Consider the following 18,872-nt stretch of genomic DNA (forward strand, 5'->3'; position numbering starts at 1 on the left):
TTACACATCATCTCGCTCCAACACACATCTGCTGAAGGTACAACTGCATCCGTACAGACTGAAGAACACGTGTCTGTCGGGCGTCATAGAGAAACAACGAATGAATGACATCAGCTCAATAAAACTGCATTCTCAGACGTGAGGTTTTGCTCAGTTGTTGCTCATTCATGTCTCATGAGATTTGATGGAGAACTCGGGTTATTTACGAAATCTTGGTTTCAAGATGTCAAACATTTTCTTAAAAAACACTTTTATCAACAAATTCCCTTTATTTTCATTTTAAACAATGTATAACATGTGACAACGTGACAAGAGAATATTACGATTTTAACTAGAAAAATATCAAGTCATTTGTTAACTTGCCATTTAAATAGTAGATGTGAGACACACACGCACACAGTCACAGACACACACACACGCGCGCACACACTAATGTGTCAAACACAGACACACAGCAGTGACACTAATGGTGAATTTAGCCTCTGGACACATTCTCGTGTGTGTGTGTGTGATAGTGTGTGTGTGTGTGTGTGTGTGTGTTGTGTGATGGTGTGTGTGTGTGTGTGTGTGTGTGTGTGTGTGTGTGTGTGGTGTGTGTTGTGTGATGGTGTGTGTGTGTGGTGTGTGTTGTGTGATGGTGTGTGTGTGTGTGTGTGTGTGTGTGTGTGTGTGTGTGTGTGTGAGTGAGTGAGTGTGTTCATGTTTGTATATCCCGGTGGGGACCTAAACCTGAATACACACCAACACATGGGGACTCGTGTCACCGTGGGGACCAAAATTGAGGTCCTCATGGGCACAAAAGCTAATAAATTGTACAGAACAATATTTTTTACAAATCTAAAAATGCAAAAAGTGTTCTATGATCTTTAGGTTTAGGGATAGGGTTAGGGATAGGGGATAGAATATACAGTTTGTACAGTATAACAACATTACGCCTATGGACTGTCCCCACGGGGATAGTCAACCAAAGCCTGTGCGTGCATTTCCGCAATTGTAACACAAACTAACACTGAGTAAGGCATATATTTATGCCTTACTCAGCACCTTAGTTTAATTTTAATCTCATGTTTGTACTTAATGTCTTTTGTTATATGTTCAATGCTTTGGCAATATTGTAAGAACACACAATCGTGCCAATAAAGTACCTTGAAATTGAATTGAAAAAGCTAACACACTCACTGATACACAGTATAGAGGACATGTGAGGAATAGTTCTATGATCGTGTGTGTTTCAGTCATCTAAACAAATCAATGTCACGATTCAGTTTGACTGAACGACATATATGTGTGACCTGGAGATTAAAACCAGTTTTAAAGACGTTCACAGATCTGACAAAAAGTGGTGTTAGAGAGAAAGACGGACAGGGATGGTGAAACACACTGACTGGGCACATGCGCGCGCGCGCGCGCTCTGGCATCGAAGGCCGACGCGAGCGTTGGAGACACGGCTGCCAAACTTCACTGCCTACGACGTGTGCGTTTTCATTTCTCTTATTTACATGAATTTAGCGGCAAACACAGAGCCGTGACGGACTCGTGGCAGGCCTCGTTCCGCTTCAAACATCCATTATTTCAATTATCTGGCAACCCCACACGCGCCGGCGCCGCACAAAAATAAACACACAACTCCTCAAATCACAATCTTCCTTCCAGAACTTTCACACCTTCTTTGAGTCGTGCCGGTAGATGCGTCTCCAGCTAATCACACGACGTGTTTAGCAGCAGAAGCGCTGACCGGAACGTCACTTCTGTCATAGACGCTTACATTTGTTGAACTGTGAACAGTCTCTCTCTCTCTCTCTCTCTCTCTCTCTCTCTCTCTCTCTCTCTCTCGGACCCCTCACCCCGCGCTCATCATTAGACAGAACGCGGACCCTTGGAGTTTTAATTAGCGATGTTTTCTGGACCTTTTTCGCGCGTCACCGTCTCTGAATGCTAACTCCGGTAAACACAATCCTCTGCATAACAAGTTGTTGTTTTTCTCAGCGGATAACTTTTCCTTCCTATTTAAATATGTTGATGAGAGATTACTCAAGCGTACAGAGATGATTCTCCGTCGTCGCATTTTCCTATCGTTATTGAAATCTCTCATGCTTGTACTTACATCTGTTGTCTTCCCACTTTCTGTTTGTATTCCCAAAATACGCGGCTGTTTTTTACCGTTTAATTATTTTCTCTCCACACCTTCGTGATTCTGAGCCAAAACTTGGTGAGAGATATCATTGTAAAACATCTCAGGCTCGATCGAAGATAGGCAGCTCATTATCTCAATCAGTCATTTCTCTGTAATTATGCGAAACAACGTAGATTTACTGAGAGAAACTTTTAGAAAATATACAATTCAATTAACGAACTAAAAATAAAGAAAAAAAACAGAAATTAGGAAGAGAAAAATAAATCTTAAAATCCTGTGCAATTTCCCAGATAGCACAATCCATCTGGCTTACATCTATTTGACGTCTGCATTTACATCTGCAAGACATCTGCAATACATAGTTTGCTCATCTGCAATACGTCTCGGAGACGTCTGAACGTCTGTAATACGTCTGCTAAAGATCTGGAGATCTGCTGCTTAAAAACATCTGCTAAACATCTTAGAAAGAGCTGCTTTACATCCATTCTGAATCATAAACATCTTACAGACATCTTATAGATGTCTATATGACGTCTGACAGCAGATATCTCTGAGACGTATTGCAGATGAGCAAACTATGTATTGTAGATGTCTTGCAGATGTAAATGCAGACGTCAAATAGACGTAAACCAGATGTGCTATCAGGGTTGACTTCTCAAGCAAACGCGATCTTGTTTATAAAAGTGTTTAGATGTTGTTGTTTTTCAGTGAAGATAGCAGAGCAATAAAATCAATGCTTTCAGTCAATTAGGGTGCTGTCTAAGAAGGGCACACTATAGACAACAGGTTTTGAGCCAATTACACTCACTCTAATTAGACGATCTGTGTGTGATTCATTAGCTGTTATCTTCATCATTTGAATGAGTCTGTATGTAATTAGCGTGTCTGTTTGTCCAGCGCTGTCACACACAGTCACATCTCAAGGCCAATTACTGCAGCACACACACACACACACACACACACGCGCGCACACGCACACGCACACACACACGCACACACACGTCTGGTTTATTATCCCCGTGGGGACAGTCCATAGGCGTAATGTTTTTATACTGTACAAACTGTATATTCTATCCCCTATCCCTAAACCTAAAGATCATAGAACACTTTTTGCATTTTTAGATTTGTAAAAAATATTGTTCTGTACAATTTATTAGCTTTTGTGCCCATGAGGACCTCAATTTTGGTCCCCACAGTGACACGAGTCCCCATGAGTTGGTGTGTATTCAGGTTTAGGTCCCCACCGGGATATACAAACATGAACACACACACATCAATGCTGGAGAACGCCTCAGAACTTTGCTTTCAGGTGCATGAATTGATAATAACACAAATGACTTCTTACTGAAATATAAATCACATCATCTAGCCCTTAAACTGCTCTAAAGGGGGAGTTCAGCCAAAAATGAGAATTCCTCATGTCTCCCGATTCACATTTCGCGTCTTTTCCGTGCGCATGTTCGTTATTTTAAATGTAGGTGCGCGCAAATAGGGGGCGACGCGGTCACGACGCGCATGCGGCGCGCACATTTTTCTAGGCGCGTCGGTGCCGCATCAAGATGGAAACAGTCCAACTTTTCGGGTCATTTGAAGAGAGAAAGCAGCGCCTCATTTTAGACGCGAAATGTGAATCGGGCCTATGAGTTTCTTTCTTCTTCACTACACAACAGAAGATATTTTGCACTATATATTTTTGAAGAATGTTGATAATCAAACAACACTGAACCCTATCGATTTCCATTGTATGAACACACAACCACCGAGACATTTCTCAAAATATCTTCTTTTGTGTTCCACTGAAGAAAGAGTCACATACGGATTTACAACCGTACGAGAGAGAATAAATGATGACAGAATTGAGATTTTTGTGTGAACTATTCTTTTAATGAAAACTGTAATCATTAAGGGGGGCTCTTCTGACGGGGCCTGTGATCAACAACTCAAAAACAGCCCTGGCAACCACCAAGCAACGTGATAAAAATCACTCAGATACCTTAGCAACAGCCCTAGCAACCAGCCTGAACACCTGAACATCACGTGTGTGGTCTCATTATTATCAACTCCGTTTTAATCCATTTGGTGCACTCACTGACTGACTGATGTCTGTATGCTTCACTGTGACATCATGACAGAAGTTTCAATATGATCTCCCTCTCTCTCTCTCTCTCTGTGTGTGTGGGATGTATTTTATTAGTATTTTAGCTGTAGGGGCCGCAGACAGACAAACGGACAGACAGACAGACGGGTCCCTGAAGCTCATTTCATTCTCCACTGGCTTCCTCATCGTGGTCTCTTAAAACAGAAGAGCTGAACGGCCGCTGTGAGCTGTAAATAAAAGAGCTGTTTATCTCTGCTGGACAGCCAGTGAATTTCTTCATTTCATACAGAGACGCTGTGGGCTCAACGTTTGTCATTCAGACCCTCAACACCGCTCGCATTACGCTCCGTATGAAAGAAAACCTCACACGCGGCACATCCCCAAACCCTTCTGTTCCAAACAAAACACTATCGTATGCTTTCTAGACAACAAACAAAACCCAATCATTCCAGAAGAAGAATATTTCAATTATTTCTAGACATCAATGAGATTTATTGAACAGCCAAATTCAGCCCAAGTTCTGCTCTGCGTCTCAGATATTCACGAATGTCTCCATCACGCCTCAAACTGAGCTCAGATCTGTCAAGTCTGCAATCAAAAGTCAATATTATGTAAGATCTCAAACATTTCTCATCACATTACTCAAATCCAGATGATTTGACCTCGACAATCTACATTCATTCTGAAAGAGAACCATCTGAGCAATATTATTTGGTATAGAATGTTTCACTGGTTTTAATGTTAATAAACTCTTATTGTTATTCACTACATTTCAGTTAAATAAAGAAAAACATTTCTGAAGAATACAAATCTCATCTTTGTGAATGTTTATCATCACACAAGCAATAATAATGCGATGTCTTTGTCTGCTACAGAAAAAACGCATTAGAAGAGTGTTGGTGTAAATATACGACTGCTCCACAGAAATGTGTTCTAATTTCTTTGGTATTTATTAAGTTCTCCAGAACAGACTCTGGTTTATTATTCAGATGTCTCTGACTCTTACATACACAACTTCATATTTAAAACAGTTTTTTTCACTCAGAACATAAATGTGATGATATCAAATACAACTACACAAACTCTCTCTCTCAACAACGGTCTTCATCTCCCCGTGTCTCTTGTACTCAATACACTTGAACCCAACGGTAGTTCATCTAATAATGAAGCTTGTGTTGTTACAGACCTTTATGACTTGAATCTGTTAACACAACAGAAAATGTTTAGCAGAATGTTTTTATCAGTGAGCAGCCGACTGCGCAGACGTGAGTAAGACCTGCTGTTGTTTTTATCAGAGTAAATGTCACACGTGACAGAACAACACACTGTTATCAGAGAATACTGCTCTGACCGTACACACACACACACACACACACACACACACACACACACAAACAAACACGTACAGCAGAACACGGAGGCAAGGTTTTGTGAACTCATGGACACAAGCGCAGGTGGACACACACACACACACACACGCACACACACACACACACACACACACACACAGTGTGTCATGCATGACTATGTGTCAAACCTCCATGTGAACACACAGTCACTTTCATGACACACACAGCCACAACACGCCTGTGTAACTGCAGTCACGTGACAACATGAAAACTAACACAGAGCTACAAACCTCACAACTCAGTGAAGTGACAGTTCACCCAAAAATCATTTATGACTTTCTTTCTTCCGGAGAACACAAAAGAAGATATTTCGAAGAATGTTTTTTAACTGGACCCCATTCACTTGCAATGATTTTGTGTCCACACGATAGAAGCGAATGGGGTCCAGTGCTGTTCGGTTACCAACTTTCTACAAAATATTTTCTTTTGTGTTCTGCGGAAGAAAGAAAGCCATACAGGTTTGAAATGACAAGAGGAGGAGTAAATGATGACAGAATTGTTATTTTTGGGTGAACTATCTCTTTAAAGAATGTCTTCAGTCCAGAACACTGTTTGTGATTCACTCAGACTCTGAACATTGTTAACAGAACGTCTGACAGTATTTCTGTTGTGTTTAAGCTCTCTGTAGTAATCAGACTGTGAGTGAGGCGTGTAAAGTTACGAGCGAATCTTCTGGTGTCAGTCACAGCAGACTGCGGTTCCCGGCCGCTGCGGCACAGCCGAGCATCACTCATCAGATTATTGGAAGATCTGTACACGTGTTATATTTATACAGGAATTACCCAGCACTAATCGATGATAGCTGGAGCGATGTGAGCAGAGCAGAAACCACAAGAGACGCTTATAAATTACTGATGCTAAAGACTTCGACTGCATGCGGTTACGACTTCATCATACTGCTGGTTAAAGGCCTTACACTACACACACACAAAATACACTGCTACGTACTGCTGCTTTTCACATAAAAACTGTTGTTTTGGTCTTGTAGTACAGATCAGATACTTGATGGTCCTTGCAAGGCACTTACAAAAATGTACAGTAGCACTACAGTACAATTACACTTTATTTCTATAGAGCTTTTCACAATTGTGCATTGTTGCAAAGCAGTTGTACAGAAAATATATGTGGAAAAATACAGGCAATAAATACAGATTTATACAACAGTGCAGATATTTCAATACCATTTGACCATCTAATATCATCACTGCAACACATTACCATGTACCAGTTGCCATGGTGTCGATTAATTGTCTATTAAATAATTGCCATTGTGCCGATTAACTGTCTATTGAATAATTGCGATTATGATGTTTAATTGTCTGTTAAATAATTGCCATTGTGCCGATTAATTGCCTAATAAATAATTGCCATTATGCCGATTAATTGTCTATTAAATAATTGCCATTATGCCGATTAATTGTCTATTAAATAATTGCCATTGTGCCGATTAATTGTCTATTAAATCGTTGCCATTGTGCCGATTAATTGTCTATTAAATAATTGCCATTGTGCCGATTAATTGTCTATTAAATAATTGCCATTCTGCCGATTAATTGTCTATTGAATAATTGCGATTATGATGTTTAATTGTCTGTTAAATAATTGCCATTGTGCCAATTAATTGTCGATTAAATAATTGCCGTTATGCCGATTAATTGTCGCTTAAATAATTGCCGTTATGTCGATTAATTGTCGATTAAATAATTGCCATTATGCCGATTAATTGTCAATTAAATAATTGCCGTTATGCCGATTAATTGTCTATGGCATAATTGCCGTTATGCCAATTAATTGTCTATTAAATAATTGTGAATATGGCGATTAATTGTCCGCTTAAATGCTTTGACAATTATAACGATTATTTACGATTAATTTGTTCAATGAATAAACTATAGATACATTAAGAAATGTGAAAATTCTCTAAATAACTGGTAACATTCCCTTTAGAGTGACAAAACTGAGATATGAGGATGATGTCGATATTGCTGTGTAGATGCAGCAAACCTAGAATGACTTTAATAAAACTCATCAACACAGAAAATAAAAATCTGATACAACTTAAATGATGAAATAATGTCATTCGAACGAAACAGTGAGTGCAGATCAAGGACGGTGAATATAAAATGCTGCAGATCACCCTTGTTTTTAGAGGATTTACAATAATTGCGGTTATCTGAAATAATTGCGATTGTGTCAAAGAATTGCGATGAGACGATCATTTAATAGTTGTACCATCACACTTCTGTGTTCTGCAGGGACCTGTACTTGCAAAAATACTGTTGTTACTGGGCATTTCCAAAGAGGACAAGTGTTTTTCAACCGTCCAATGGAAGAAAGAAGATGGGAATAAGCCACTTGATTTTTTTGCAAATCAATTAAATAGACTGAAAAAAGGCCCATCCCGGCGGTTTTGAAAGCGCCCAATAATTAAGAAACACGCCACGCTGTTCTTCTCACTATAAATATAAGTGGTTAAAGCATCACTTGATGAAATTGTTTCCCTTAATATTTTTATTTTTTATAAACATTTGTAGACCTCTAAATTTTAAATTAAATTTTAAAACTATATACTAAAAAAAGATTCCATGCATTGTTTCTCTGGCGTTCTTGTTGATCTGCATGTGTCCGGTTAGAGAAACGGTGAAGATGAAGATCAGACAGTCATCATGAGCGAGTCGTGCTGCCCCCTACAGACCAACAACACAACTGACACACAAACTCACACTTTACAAAGAGTCCGATCCTCTACACAACACCAAACACTTAATACCAGCTGTTTCCAAAGCATAAAGTTTCTTTAAATCACAGAAATCCTCCTGTCATATACACAATCACCACATGATGTCTTAAACCTACAGCAATTTGCGTTTAATGACCACATCACATTATAACAGCTGATTTGTCACGAACAGACCATTAACAGGACTCACACAGGCATTACGCTCCACTGCACGGACATTATCTTATACATTCACATATTGATCTCAATGGTACTAATGTCCTCTATTACACACAGAACATCTATTCTTCAGACACATAAACGCCCGTTTTCTGTCCCCTGAGGCCACACGACACAAATCTGAACTGATGAATCCAAAATAAGTCCGGACTCCGAATCTTTGAAACAAACTACAGTATAACCCAAAACCTTTCACATTGGTTTACGTCATTTTTGAGCACCAGGACATTCCTCTAAATGTCCTAAACAACAAGCAAACGCATGTATCATAATGACAAAACAACTTACATCAAATCAACACGCTCTAATATGCAAAATAACGTGACATAAAATAAACGTCACAATCATCTCGAGCGGCTACTAAAGTCCCACATCACAGCCATTAAATAATCGATTAAATGAGCCTCATTAGACAAACATCAATGAAACGCGATGTGTTCCAGTCACACAGATCCACATTCCCACAGTCAGAACGAGACATGTGATGTTCTCGCTTTCAAACGTTGAATTTTCACGATGCTTTTAATGCATTTTTGGGAAATAATATAAAGTTCTTGACATTATGTGTTCTGCAGATCAATGCATCGCTTTCTGTGTTCAAACACCAGCACAGATGCTTTTCTTAAGAACTGCAGAACAAAAAATATAATATGTATATGCGGAACAAAAAACATCAGAATGTAACATTGTAAAGTTTAAACCACGAACAGGTGCTTTGAATTAAATGTAATTGCGATCGAAACATGTTGCGCAAAACTCTATAAGCAATAAAACACAAACCAGCAGTTACTTGTTAAAGAAACGTGTCATTTGAGGGCTCGAGTGTGGTTTTGTGTCTAAATATGATCACACAACCTGTTATTACGGAGTCACAGACGCGAGTCTCCACCAGAGCGTCAAACTTTACGGACGACTCCAAAATATGCGCTAAATAACGCGACGCGTCCGGTTAAAAGACCTTATAAATTCGCGTCCAAAAGAACTTTTAAGGAGACATCCCGAGAACGAAGCCACTTCAGAGGCTCGCACGGCATACGATATAAGAGCAGGAAAGGAATCCACATCAGCTTTTACCTTTATACACCTGCGCTCGCGCCGGCAGCACAACACCGATCGCGATGAAGATGAAAGTTAAAACTTTGTCCATCTTGGCGGTAGGATGAACCCGAGGCTGACCGCCGGGCGAACTCTCTCTCTTCAGCTGCGGGTGTCAGTGATGTCTCGTGTCGCTTCGGGCTCTTCTGGAAACGTTTCTCCCGCCTCCCTCTGTGCGGATAGTTGTCGGGTTGTGGGTGACCGGGTGGAGCGCGCGCGCGCGGGTGAGCTCTCCGGTAGAGGGTGAACGGGAGCTCTGCTCTGCGAGTGTGTGTGTGTGTGTGTGTGTGAGAGAGAGAGAGAGAGAGAGAGAGAGAGAGTTTGAGCTCCGGCAGCTGGTGTCGTGTCTCATCTCCTCCCACTGTGGGCTGGGATGCTCAGATGGACAAATTGGGAAAGAACGGAATTTTACGTGCAGATCATTTTCATATCAAAAGTTTATATTATATGAGTTATATATACGTTTATAATACCAGTTAATGTTGCGCAGAGACACTATAGGTTCCCCTAAGGTTCTTTGTTGGGCTGTGTGGTTCCATAAAGAACATTTGACATCCACAGAAGCTTTCGCTAGCATTGTGGGCTCCTTTTAGTGGAAGAAGGTTCTACAGACTATAAAAAGATAAGACAGAAATGCTACTTATAAGAACCTCTGATTGAAAGGTTCTGTGGAAAATCAAAATGGTTCTATGGCATCACTGCAATGAACCCCTTTTAGCATCATATCTACTGTATGTGGCATCTCTTTGTTTGTGTCGATGTTTCATTTCATACAGTATAGCCTATATATCTCTTTCTATCTGCCTGCCTGTCTCTTTAAATAATCGGTTTTTTTCTAGGTATTTAGTACTGAATATTTTGCATCCTGGACACACACACACACACCTCACTAATTAGTCATCTTGTGTTAAAGACCTGTGTTTCCAGACAACATCAGGGGTTCTAAAGGTTCCAGCACATAATTGGCGTCAAGGGACAAAAAAGGTTGGTTGGATAGAAATCCAATCATGTAGTTGTGGAATAAACAAACATACGCCTCTAAGAAAGTCACATTTTAAAAAAACAATCGAGATACGGGCATAAAAGAGATGATGGGATTTAGGCACTATAAAACAAGCCAATAAAAACAGCAAACGGTCAAAAAAACAGGACTGTAGTGTGCACTCGTAAAGCCCGTCCAAGCGAGAACAGCCTCAAATACAGTATGACTGATACAGAAAATAAAAACGCAATCTTCTTTCGGATCCAGCAGCGACCATAATGGCATTTTCTTTTATGAGATTAAGCCCCAATAATCCTGCCACGTTATTAAGATAATACTCCCAAATTACCACGACAGGATCAGCACAATTGGAATTCTTTCATGTGAAATTCAGAAACACGCCACGCCACGGCTCAGACGCAACACGGCTTTTACACAAAACAAAGAAGAAAAGAACTTCCAACAGCTGGAAGAACAGATAGAAAGACAAACCAAGACCAGTTCAGACCGGTAGAAAGAGTTTGGTAAAGAAAATGGCTGCGCGTGATTGGCAGCTCTCCTGGTTGGGTGACGTGGTGTCATCATAGCGAATCATTTGTTAGACCTCCTGCAGACTCCTAAGGAGATATGCTCTGTTTCACGAAATGCCACACATTTGTCACTGACATCGTAACAGCTGCGCTGTAAATCTGTTAAAGAGATCCTCTCAAATCCATCAGAACCCTTTTATAAGAAATAATATCTGTTATCATTCTTCAATCCTTCAGGTGTATTTAACTTAACAGACAGGCCATGGAAGAACGTCCTAAAACTAGACAATGTCACAAACACACACGCACACTTTCTGATGTACACAACCAACGTACATTAAGTTGATTGAACACTTGGAGACGTGTGGCACTAATGATCTTTGCTGAGGGTTACTCAACACTCTCTCCTCCGTTGACCTTCCCGAAACATCTCAACATCATTACTTGATTAGCTGATTGGTGGCTGGGATGTTTAATATTTTGTTATCATATCGTGCTGATTAAATATGCCACCCTGACCTTGACTACGATGTAGTCCTTGAGTCCAATATCAGCTAAAACACACAGGACAGCACAAGCGTGACCCGCTGTGGATTTAAGCAGTGTCATGGCTATATTTTCTCAAGGATGTCTGATAATCTCAGTGTGTGTGAGCACTGAGCAGGGACAGCGAACTTCCGTCGAGAATGTTAAAACCCCCGTGACGTGTGCCGCGTGCTTTGTTTGAGTTTTACTTTTTGTTTTAATTCAGCTCTTCTTTCTATTGCACCAATGAAAAACGTAATGCATGACACACACGATTCAGGGCCAAAACATACCTAAACATTTGTACGTCAACGTCGCCGCCATATTGAGCTGGGCAGGACTGCCCTGAGAACACGTAGACATTAACCAAGGTTTTCTGGCTAAAAAGCACAAAAACTTTTATTTCTCAACCGATTTTATTTGTGTTGTTATTATACTTATTGTCTTACATATAAGGTACACGTATAAGTGCGACGATGTTAATTTCGGATAGATATAACAGACACCGCTTGCTGATATGCTTCACCTACTGCAATGCAACATGTGGGATCAGAGCCGTTGACTATGAGAGTTACGACACTCGATCTCGCCGCCGTGTGGTCACGTGCTTCATGGAGCACTCAATAGGCTAAACACGGCTGTGAATGACCTGAGAGACAAGGCACGCACAGCCTTTTACGCCATCAAAAAGAACATCAAAATTGACATCCCAACTGGAATCTGGCTGAAAATAGTCCAATCAGTTCTAGAAGCAATGGTGCTGTATGGATGGGAGGTTTGGGGTCCGCTCACCAACCAAGAGTTCACCAGATGGGACAAACACCCAATAGAGACTCTGCTCAAAACATTCAAACAACGCCTGCAGAGCAGAATTAGGACCATATCCTCTAATAATTAAAATACAAAAAAGAACTGTAAAATTCTCCACTCACCTTAAGAACAGCGATACAGAGATAAAAGAGAAATATGTCAAACACTATCTGAATGCTATCTGTGGTTAAACAGAGAATATAAACGGGCAGAATTCCTCACAAGCGCATCAGACCCTAAAGTGAGAAAAGTGTTTAGCGTGCGCAGACTCAGTGATCACGGGCAGACACACACACACACATGGACACAAAGAGAAGAGCGACTGTGTCCACACTGCACACACAATCATCTCATGTCCAAACTACACACACATCACAGAAACATTCTTCCCCAGTTTACAAACTTCCACACAGACTTGAACCAGTTTCAACCAAAGATTTCAGACATACTGGGAGAAAACTCAAGAAGCTCAAACCTGCTGCAAGATATGTCAAGTCCTGCCACAACCAAAGAACAACCAGCACAACACAACACAATCCTGTCACCCTCACTGAGAACTGTCATCAATACTTTTCTCTTTTTCTCTTTATATTGATATTTACATTTAGTCATTTAGCAGACCCTTTTATCCAAAGCGACTTACAGAGAGTTCAGGGTGCAATAAGCGATATGTCAGTGTATGCCGGTGCAGATCCGGTGATAGTCCTGTAGGCAAGCATCAGTGACTTGAATCTGATACGGGCTTCATCCGGTAGCCAGTGGAGAGATGAAAAGGGGCGTCACATGAGCCCTTTTGGGCTGTTGGAAGACGAGGCGTGCTGCTGCGTACCGAACCAGCTGGAGCGGTTTGATAGCCTTTGCAGGAAGATCGCAGTAGTCCAACCTTGAGATGACCAGGGCCTGGACAAGGAGTTCTGCCGCATGCTCAGTGAGATAGGGTCTGACCTTTCTAATGTAGAATAAGGCATATCGGCATGACCGCGTTGTCTTTGCAATGTGATCATTGAAGGACAGCTGTTCATCAAATATGACTCCGAGGTTCCTGCCTGTTTTGGAAAGAGTGATTGTGGTATTGCCAAATTGGATGGTGAGATCGTGTTGCACCGTGGGGTGTGCCAGAAACACGATATGTATATATAGATACTTTTATTTTATTTTTATCTTAATCTGTATTTGTGCAGAATGTTTATATTGAATTTTCCTGTGCTTTGGCAATGTAACATTTGTTTTATCATGCCAATAAAGCTTCTTTTTTTCACGAGTTTCTTCCGCATTCCATTCTTCTATGCGAGCGTCGTAACTCTGTTTTTCAACGGCTCTGGTGGGGAGAAGTGAGCAAAACACGCTAGTGACAGAACGCTTCGAAGACAGCACAGAGGTTTGGGTCGTTTAACAAAGTCAGAATGGGATCATTTACAGGTGCTTAGAGAATAAACATGTGACGTTAACCCAAACTCTTTCACTGCAGGTCTGTGATAACAACAAACGAATAGTGCGTCATAAAAGTACACAATGTTTAGATACTTTTCCCGCACGCGTCCTCTCCCTCAGCGGAAATACCCGATGACTATGGAACGAGACTTCCTGCGAGCACGTGCCGTGCTAGTGCACTGGTGATGAAATGAGGCGCTGTATTACTGACGCTACACCTTTAGAGGGTGCTGTTGATCCAAGTCATAGAAAAGGAAACATTAGAAATGAAATCACGTTCATTGGCTTGGTGAAATCACTTTTGAAAGTATTTAATATGGAAAAGCTTTGCATTTTGTGCAGTATACGGTGAAAAAATGTCTTCTGTAAACATACAGGGGTATACAGGGGTCTTTAAACCATCGTTTGTCTCAAGCAAACATGTCTTTGATATTTTCTGAAGGATGTGTGAGGGACAGTGTCAGCGCCAGGCATAAGGTTTTTTGGAGATTGTAATATTTCTCTGGTAATCACAGCCATTTTGTGTGAAATAAAACATTTCATTATCCCGAAACAGGACTTTTGTGCCTCTGCAGATACCTTTATCCGCAGATAAAGTCCGCTTCTCTTTGCTATCCCCTAGTCTGATGTGAACAAGAGGATTCTGTGAGGATTAGTTGTTCAGGGGCAACAGTGTTTTAAAAATGTCAAGTGTTTTACAGTTATACTCATTTAGTTCTACCCCAGATTTCAGATAACAGGTGTTTACATATATTCTGCAAGACAATATAATAACAATATCTATTCAAATAAGCCTGTTTTCTAGTTTAGTTTTAAATTCTCCTGGTTTATAATATTATGCGTTTCCTTACTGTTCTCTTCGTTTTTAAACTCTGTGTCAATGATTCATGAGTGTTTGTGTTGGTTTTATTCTCTGGTGCAGTGAAGCTGTCAGGAAAATCCTGCACATTCTTTGCTTTTCCAGCATCTTCTGGCTCCATGATGTTAATTCACACACAACAACTGTTACACAAGACTGCACACATTCACCGATAACACACTACATTGAGAACATTTCAACAGGATGATTTGTGTGAATTAGTTTTAATTGTGACGTGTTCAGTGTGTTCAGTGGTTGCTCGGGTGCTTGGTTGGTTGTTAGGAAGTTGCTTTCAAGTTTCTGTCGTAAAAGCCACACGTCCCCATGTCTATATACATTGTGTGTGCGTGCGTGCGTGCGCGTGTGTGATAGGTAAGATCATTGGCCTGTATCAGGTAAGTTTTCGCGTTTAGTTTGAGCATACTCCGAGTTTTCGGGCTCAAGAAGGTGGATTGGTTTTGAGCCGGTTTCGTCGCCATGGTAACTTATGCTCCGGAGCAGGTTTTATTCGGGGTTAGAGATAGCAAACCAAAACTGGACCAATCAGCTCTGAGAAAAGTGACGTGTATGTGACGCAGTGAAGCCACTCCCCTCGTATCTCTTGCTCCAAATTTAAAAAAGTTTAAAGTGATAAGATGTTAGAGGGAAAATCTTTTGCTGCTAAGTGTTTATTTGTATTGTATATTTACATGTATTGATTATAATTCAAAACACATTCATATAATTATTATATGAGTTCATAGTTAATATTAAACATAGCATTTAAATTAATATTGAAACTATATTCGTATAAAATCAAACTCTAATATATAAAGCATTTTAAAGTAATGAAGTATACATATTATCTTTTGATCTTCTTGTAAACCTATAAATTCAAATTCAAACTTCCACTGCAGCCGTGTTTATTCCTGCCTTGTAAATGTGTTTCAATTCATGACATTTTTTCATAATGATCTCGTCATCTTCAACAGAAAACTGAATCGCGCTGAGACTCGCGAGAAGTCAATCAAACTGATGAAACGATGCTTTCCATGTTCCGTGTGATTGGCTGTTTGCTGCATGTGTCACACTTTGAGGTGCACGTGCCTCACGAACTCTGGACCAAACCGGAGTTGACAGAGAACAAATTTTATACCAAGTGTTGTGCTACAGCTGAACCTGATCTAAACCAGGTTGGGTTTGTCTGGTTTTGTCAACCCAAAACTTACTCTGCAATTCAGTGTTTGTTCAACTCGCTTCGTGATACAGGCCAGGTGTGTCTTGTACAGCCTATCAATGTTGATAAACACAATAAATTGAATAAGACTTGAAGCTTAAACAGTACAGAAATAGACATGACCCGTCTTTGTCCGAACGTCCAGACACGCAACAGAACTCTGAATGTGTTTGGGTTAAGATCGAGAGCTCATCTTACATAAATCAAGAACGTTTGTTAAAGTGACAATAAAACGGACCGATGTCTTTTTCATAATGCCACTTCACAGCACTGTAAGTGGATGTTTCAAAAGCTCACGTTAGTGTCCTTGGGTAAGCCCAGAGGAATATTTGAGTTCTCACTGTGGGCTTTTTTATTGCTCACAGGACTCAATAGAGATGTTTTATATCTTTATAGTTTGAGCGTCGCCTCTTAAAGTAGAAATAAAAATAGACCGCAGTGAGTCAGTTGTTGGCATAGCGTGAGATTATAGAGCTATGAGATGAATGTAGAGAACAGATGAATGTGACCTCATGTTGGCACATCTGAGACATCCAAGTTAGAGACGTGTGTTCACATGCACATTCTTATTGCGGTTATGCTTAATAAGCTGATAACAAGTAAGTTCATGTAAACGCGTAAAACGGTTTTCTTTTATCGGGGAAAGCTGATAAACGGCTTAAGCAAAACCCACTCGGCAGAGGTCGGTTTTTGCCCATTACTCTGATTTCGCGCTGCATGTAAAACGCCTTTGCCGGCTTTCTCTCAGTTGTGTTTATGTGCGCATGTCTGACAGCGCAGTAGTAAAAGTCCCAAACGGAAGTAATAGTAAAATAACGCATTAAAGTTCACTCTGGAAACATGCAGTTGATGAAGAAACGTCAAAAGGAAAAAACTATGTTGCATATGCAGGTACTGCGGACATGAGGAGAGATATAAAATACAGCTTCTGACCGTTTTCCCGCTGCATTTCTAATGACTAAACAGACTATCGACGGTGACGTCACTGCACGCAAGAAACCCGGCAAGTCTCAAACTTCCATGTAAACGCAGTTTTATGAGGAGCCGGTTTATTACTATGCATATAATCACGTGAAAACTGGTTTCTTTTTAAGCAGTTTTTTATAGATATCTGTTTATTTTGTGCATGTAAACATATTGAGATCTCTTATGAAGCTTCACGACAAACTTAAAAAGATTTAAGACGCATACAGCACTTCTTTTAATATGATTACAAACCTTTGGACACTTGATTTGTTTTAAAGTTTGTAACGCAAAATCAAGATCACTAAATTAATATTATTATAATAGCTATTGAACATTTTTCTCTGTTCTGTGCTGTATTTGTGTGAGAATTCACATTGTGAAGTGATAAATTCAATTAAAGTTACAAGAGTACAATCTAAACTTTTCTTGATGAAAATCGAACAAAAGTCAGTCTCCTTACTTATAATAATCATTTCTAAGTTGATTTTGTAGGAAATTGATGTAAAAAAAGTGTGTAAAGTCACCTGCACTTTTATTTTTCAGAGACGGTGATGAAGAGACAAACGTCATGTATTGCAGCACTTCTGTGATATACAGTAGCAGCAGATTAGCATCATCGTATAGAACAAACTCAACATGATCTATATAACGGAGATCATCAGGCAGGTTTGAGGTAGTTAAACAGACTTTTCAAGCCTCCCTTTAGAACCTCTTGAATGGGTTTCACCAGCGGGTTGTGTATAATATGCAGACCCTTATCAAGTGGATGACAGGCGAGCTTCTTCAGATTCTTCAGCATGTACATCTCTTCAGGAACGCTCTGCAGATCGTTGAAGTCCACATTCAACAGTTCCAGTCTGTTCAGGCAGCACAGAGTTCTGGGAAGGACATGCAGATTGTTCTGTTCTACTATGAGGATCTTCAGGTTGACCAGCTCCTGGATCTTGTCGGCGATGTTCTCCAGACGGTTGTTGGCCAGGTGTAAGAAGACGAGGCTCTTCATGGCATAGACGCAGGCGGGGATGTGCTCGATCCGGTTGTGGCCGAGGTTGAGTTTGGTGAGTTTCCTCAGGTTGGATAAGCTGTTGGGAAGAGCCGTGAGCTGATTATTGGCCAGACTCAAGACCTCCAGGTTAGCGCAGCCGCCCAGCTCTTCGGGAACTTCCTTCAGACGGTTCCTGTGCGCGAACAGCACTCGAAGGTTCTGCAGTTTCCCGATCTCCGGCGGCAGGCTGACCAGTTCGTTTCCCCACACATTGAGCACCTGGAGGTTCTCCAGGGCTCCCAGACCTGACGGAAGAGCCGACAAGACGTTCAGAGACAAGTTGAGCTTCTGAAGTTCCTGGAGGTCCCACAGCTCAGCCGGTGTTTGCTCCAGACCCTTCATGGCCAGACTCAGGGTGCTGTAGCCCAAGTGCCTGCTCGTGTGTTTGCGAATCCGCTCCACTGATGATAAACTCTCCACGCAGCTGGCCTTCCGTCGCGTCGGCCTTCTTGAGTCATCTGAGTTAGACCTCCGCCCGGTGATTCTCGGTGCCACGTCGCTGCCCGCATGCTGCTTTGATAGGTTATGTCTCAAGAGAAACATGGACAAATGTAGATCGGCTTATTAAATAAGAAACCGTGTTTTCAACGTTCTGTTTCCAGACAGATTCAGTTTCGATTCAACGGCTGCTGATGTTTTTATCCCCATGAACCACATGTCATGCTTCGTCCTGACTGGTTACGGGTGAGTCTCTCTCTCTCTCTCTGTGAGCAGCTGTCTCAATCACTGCAGCTTCATTTTGAGCCTTTAATACCGCTCAGTAATGGAATATCTGTAAAGTATGTTCTATATACACAACACAGTTTTCCATCA

At 40.8% G+C, this 18,872-nt stretch overlaps 2 protein-coding genes across 2 annotated transcripts in view; both read right to left on the minus strand.

Moving 5' to 3' along the window:
* The window catches only part of LOC130554040 (receptor-type tyrosine-protein phosphatase mu), a 77,404-nt gene extending 67,424 nt beyond the window's left edge, over positions 1–9,980 (minus strand). The window contains exon 1 of the mRNA XM_057333428.1: positions 9,675–9,980. Coding sequence (XP_057189411.1) covers positions 9,675–9,747 — 73 coding nt within the window. The 5' untranslated portion in view covers positions 9,748–9,980. The remainder of the gene's footprint in view (positions 1–9,674) is intronic.
* A 7,669-nt stretch (positions 9,981–17,649) lies between these two features.
* LOC130554901 (leucine-rich repeat-containing protein 30) lies at positions 17,650–18,626 on the minus strand. Its single transcript, XM_057334789.1, has one exon. The coding sequence runs from the start codon at positions 18,600–18,602 to the stop codon at positions 17,673–17,675; it is 930 nt and encodes a 309-aa protein (XP_057190772.1). The 5' UTR covers positions 18,603–18,626; the 3' UTR covers positions 17,650–17,672.
* Positions 18,627–18,872: the final 246 nt, after the last annotated feature.

The sequence above is a fragment of the Triplophysa rosa genome, linkage group LG5, assembly GCF_024868665.1.
Source record: "Triplophysa rosa linkage group LG5, Trosa_1v2, whole genome shotgun sequence".
Taxonomy (NCBI): domain Eukaryota; kingdom Metazoa; phylum Chordata; class Actinopteri; order Cypriniformes; family Nemacheilidae; genus Triplophysa; species Triplophysa rosa.

Bases quoted from the DNA above. Each gene is read 5' to 3' on its own strand.
- LOC130554901 (XM_057334789.1), bottom strand. From the start codon at position 18,602: ATGTTTCTCTTGAGACATAACCTATCAAAGCAGCATGCGGGCAGCGAC.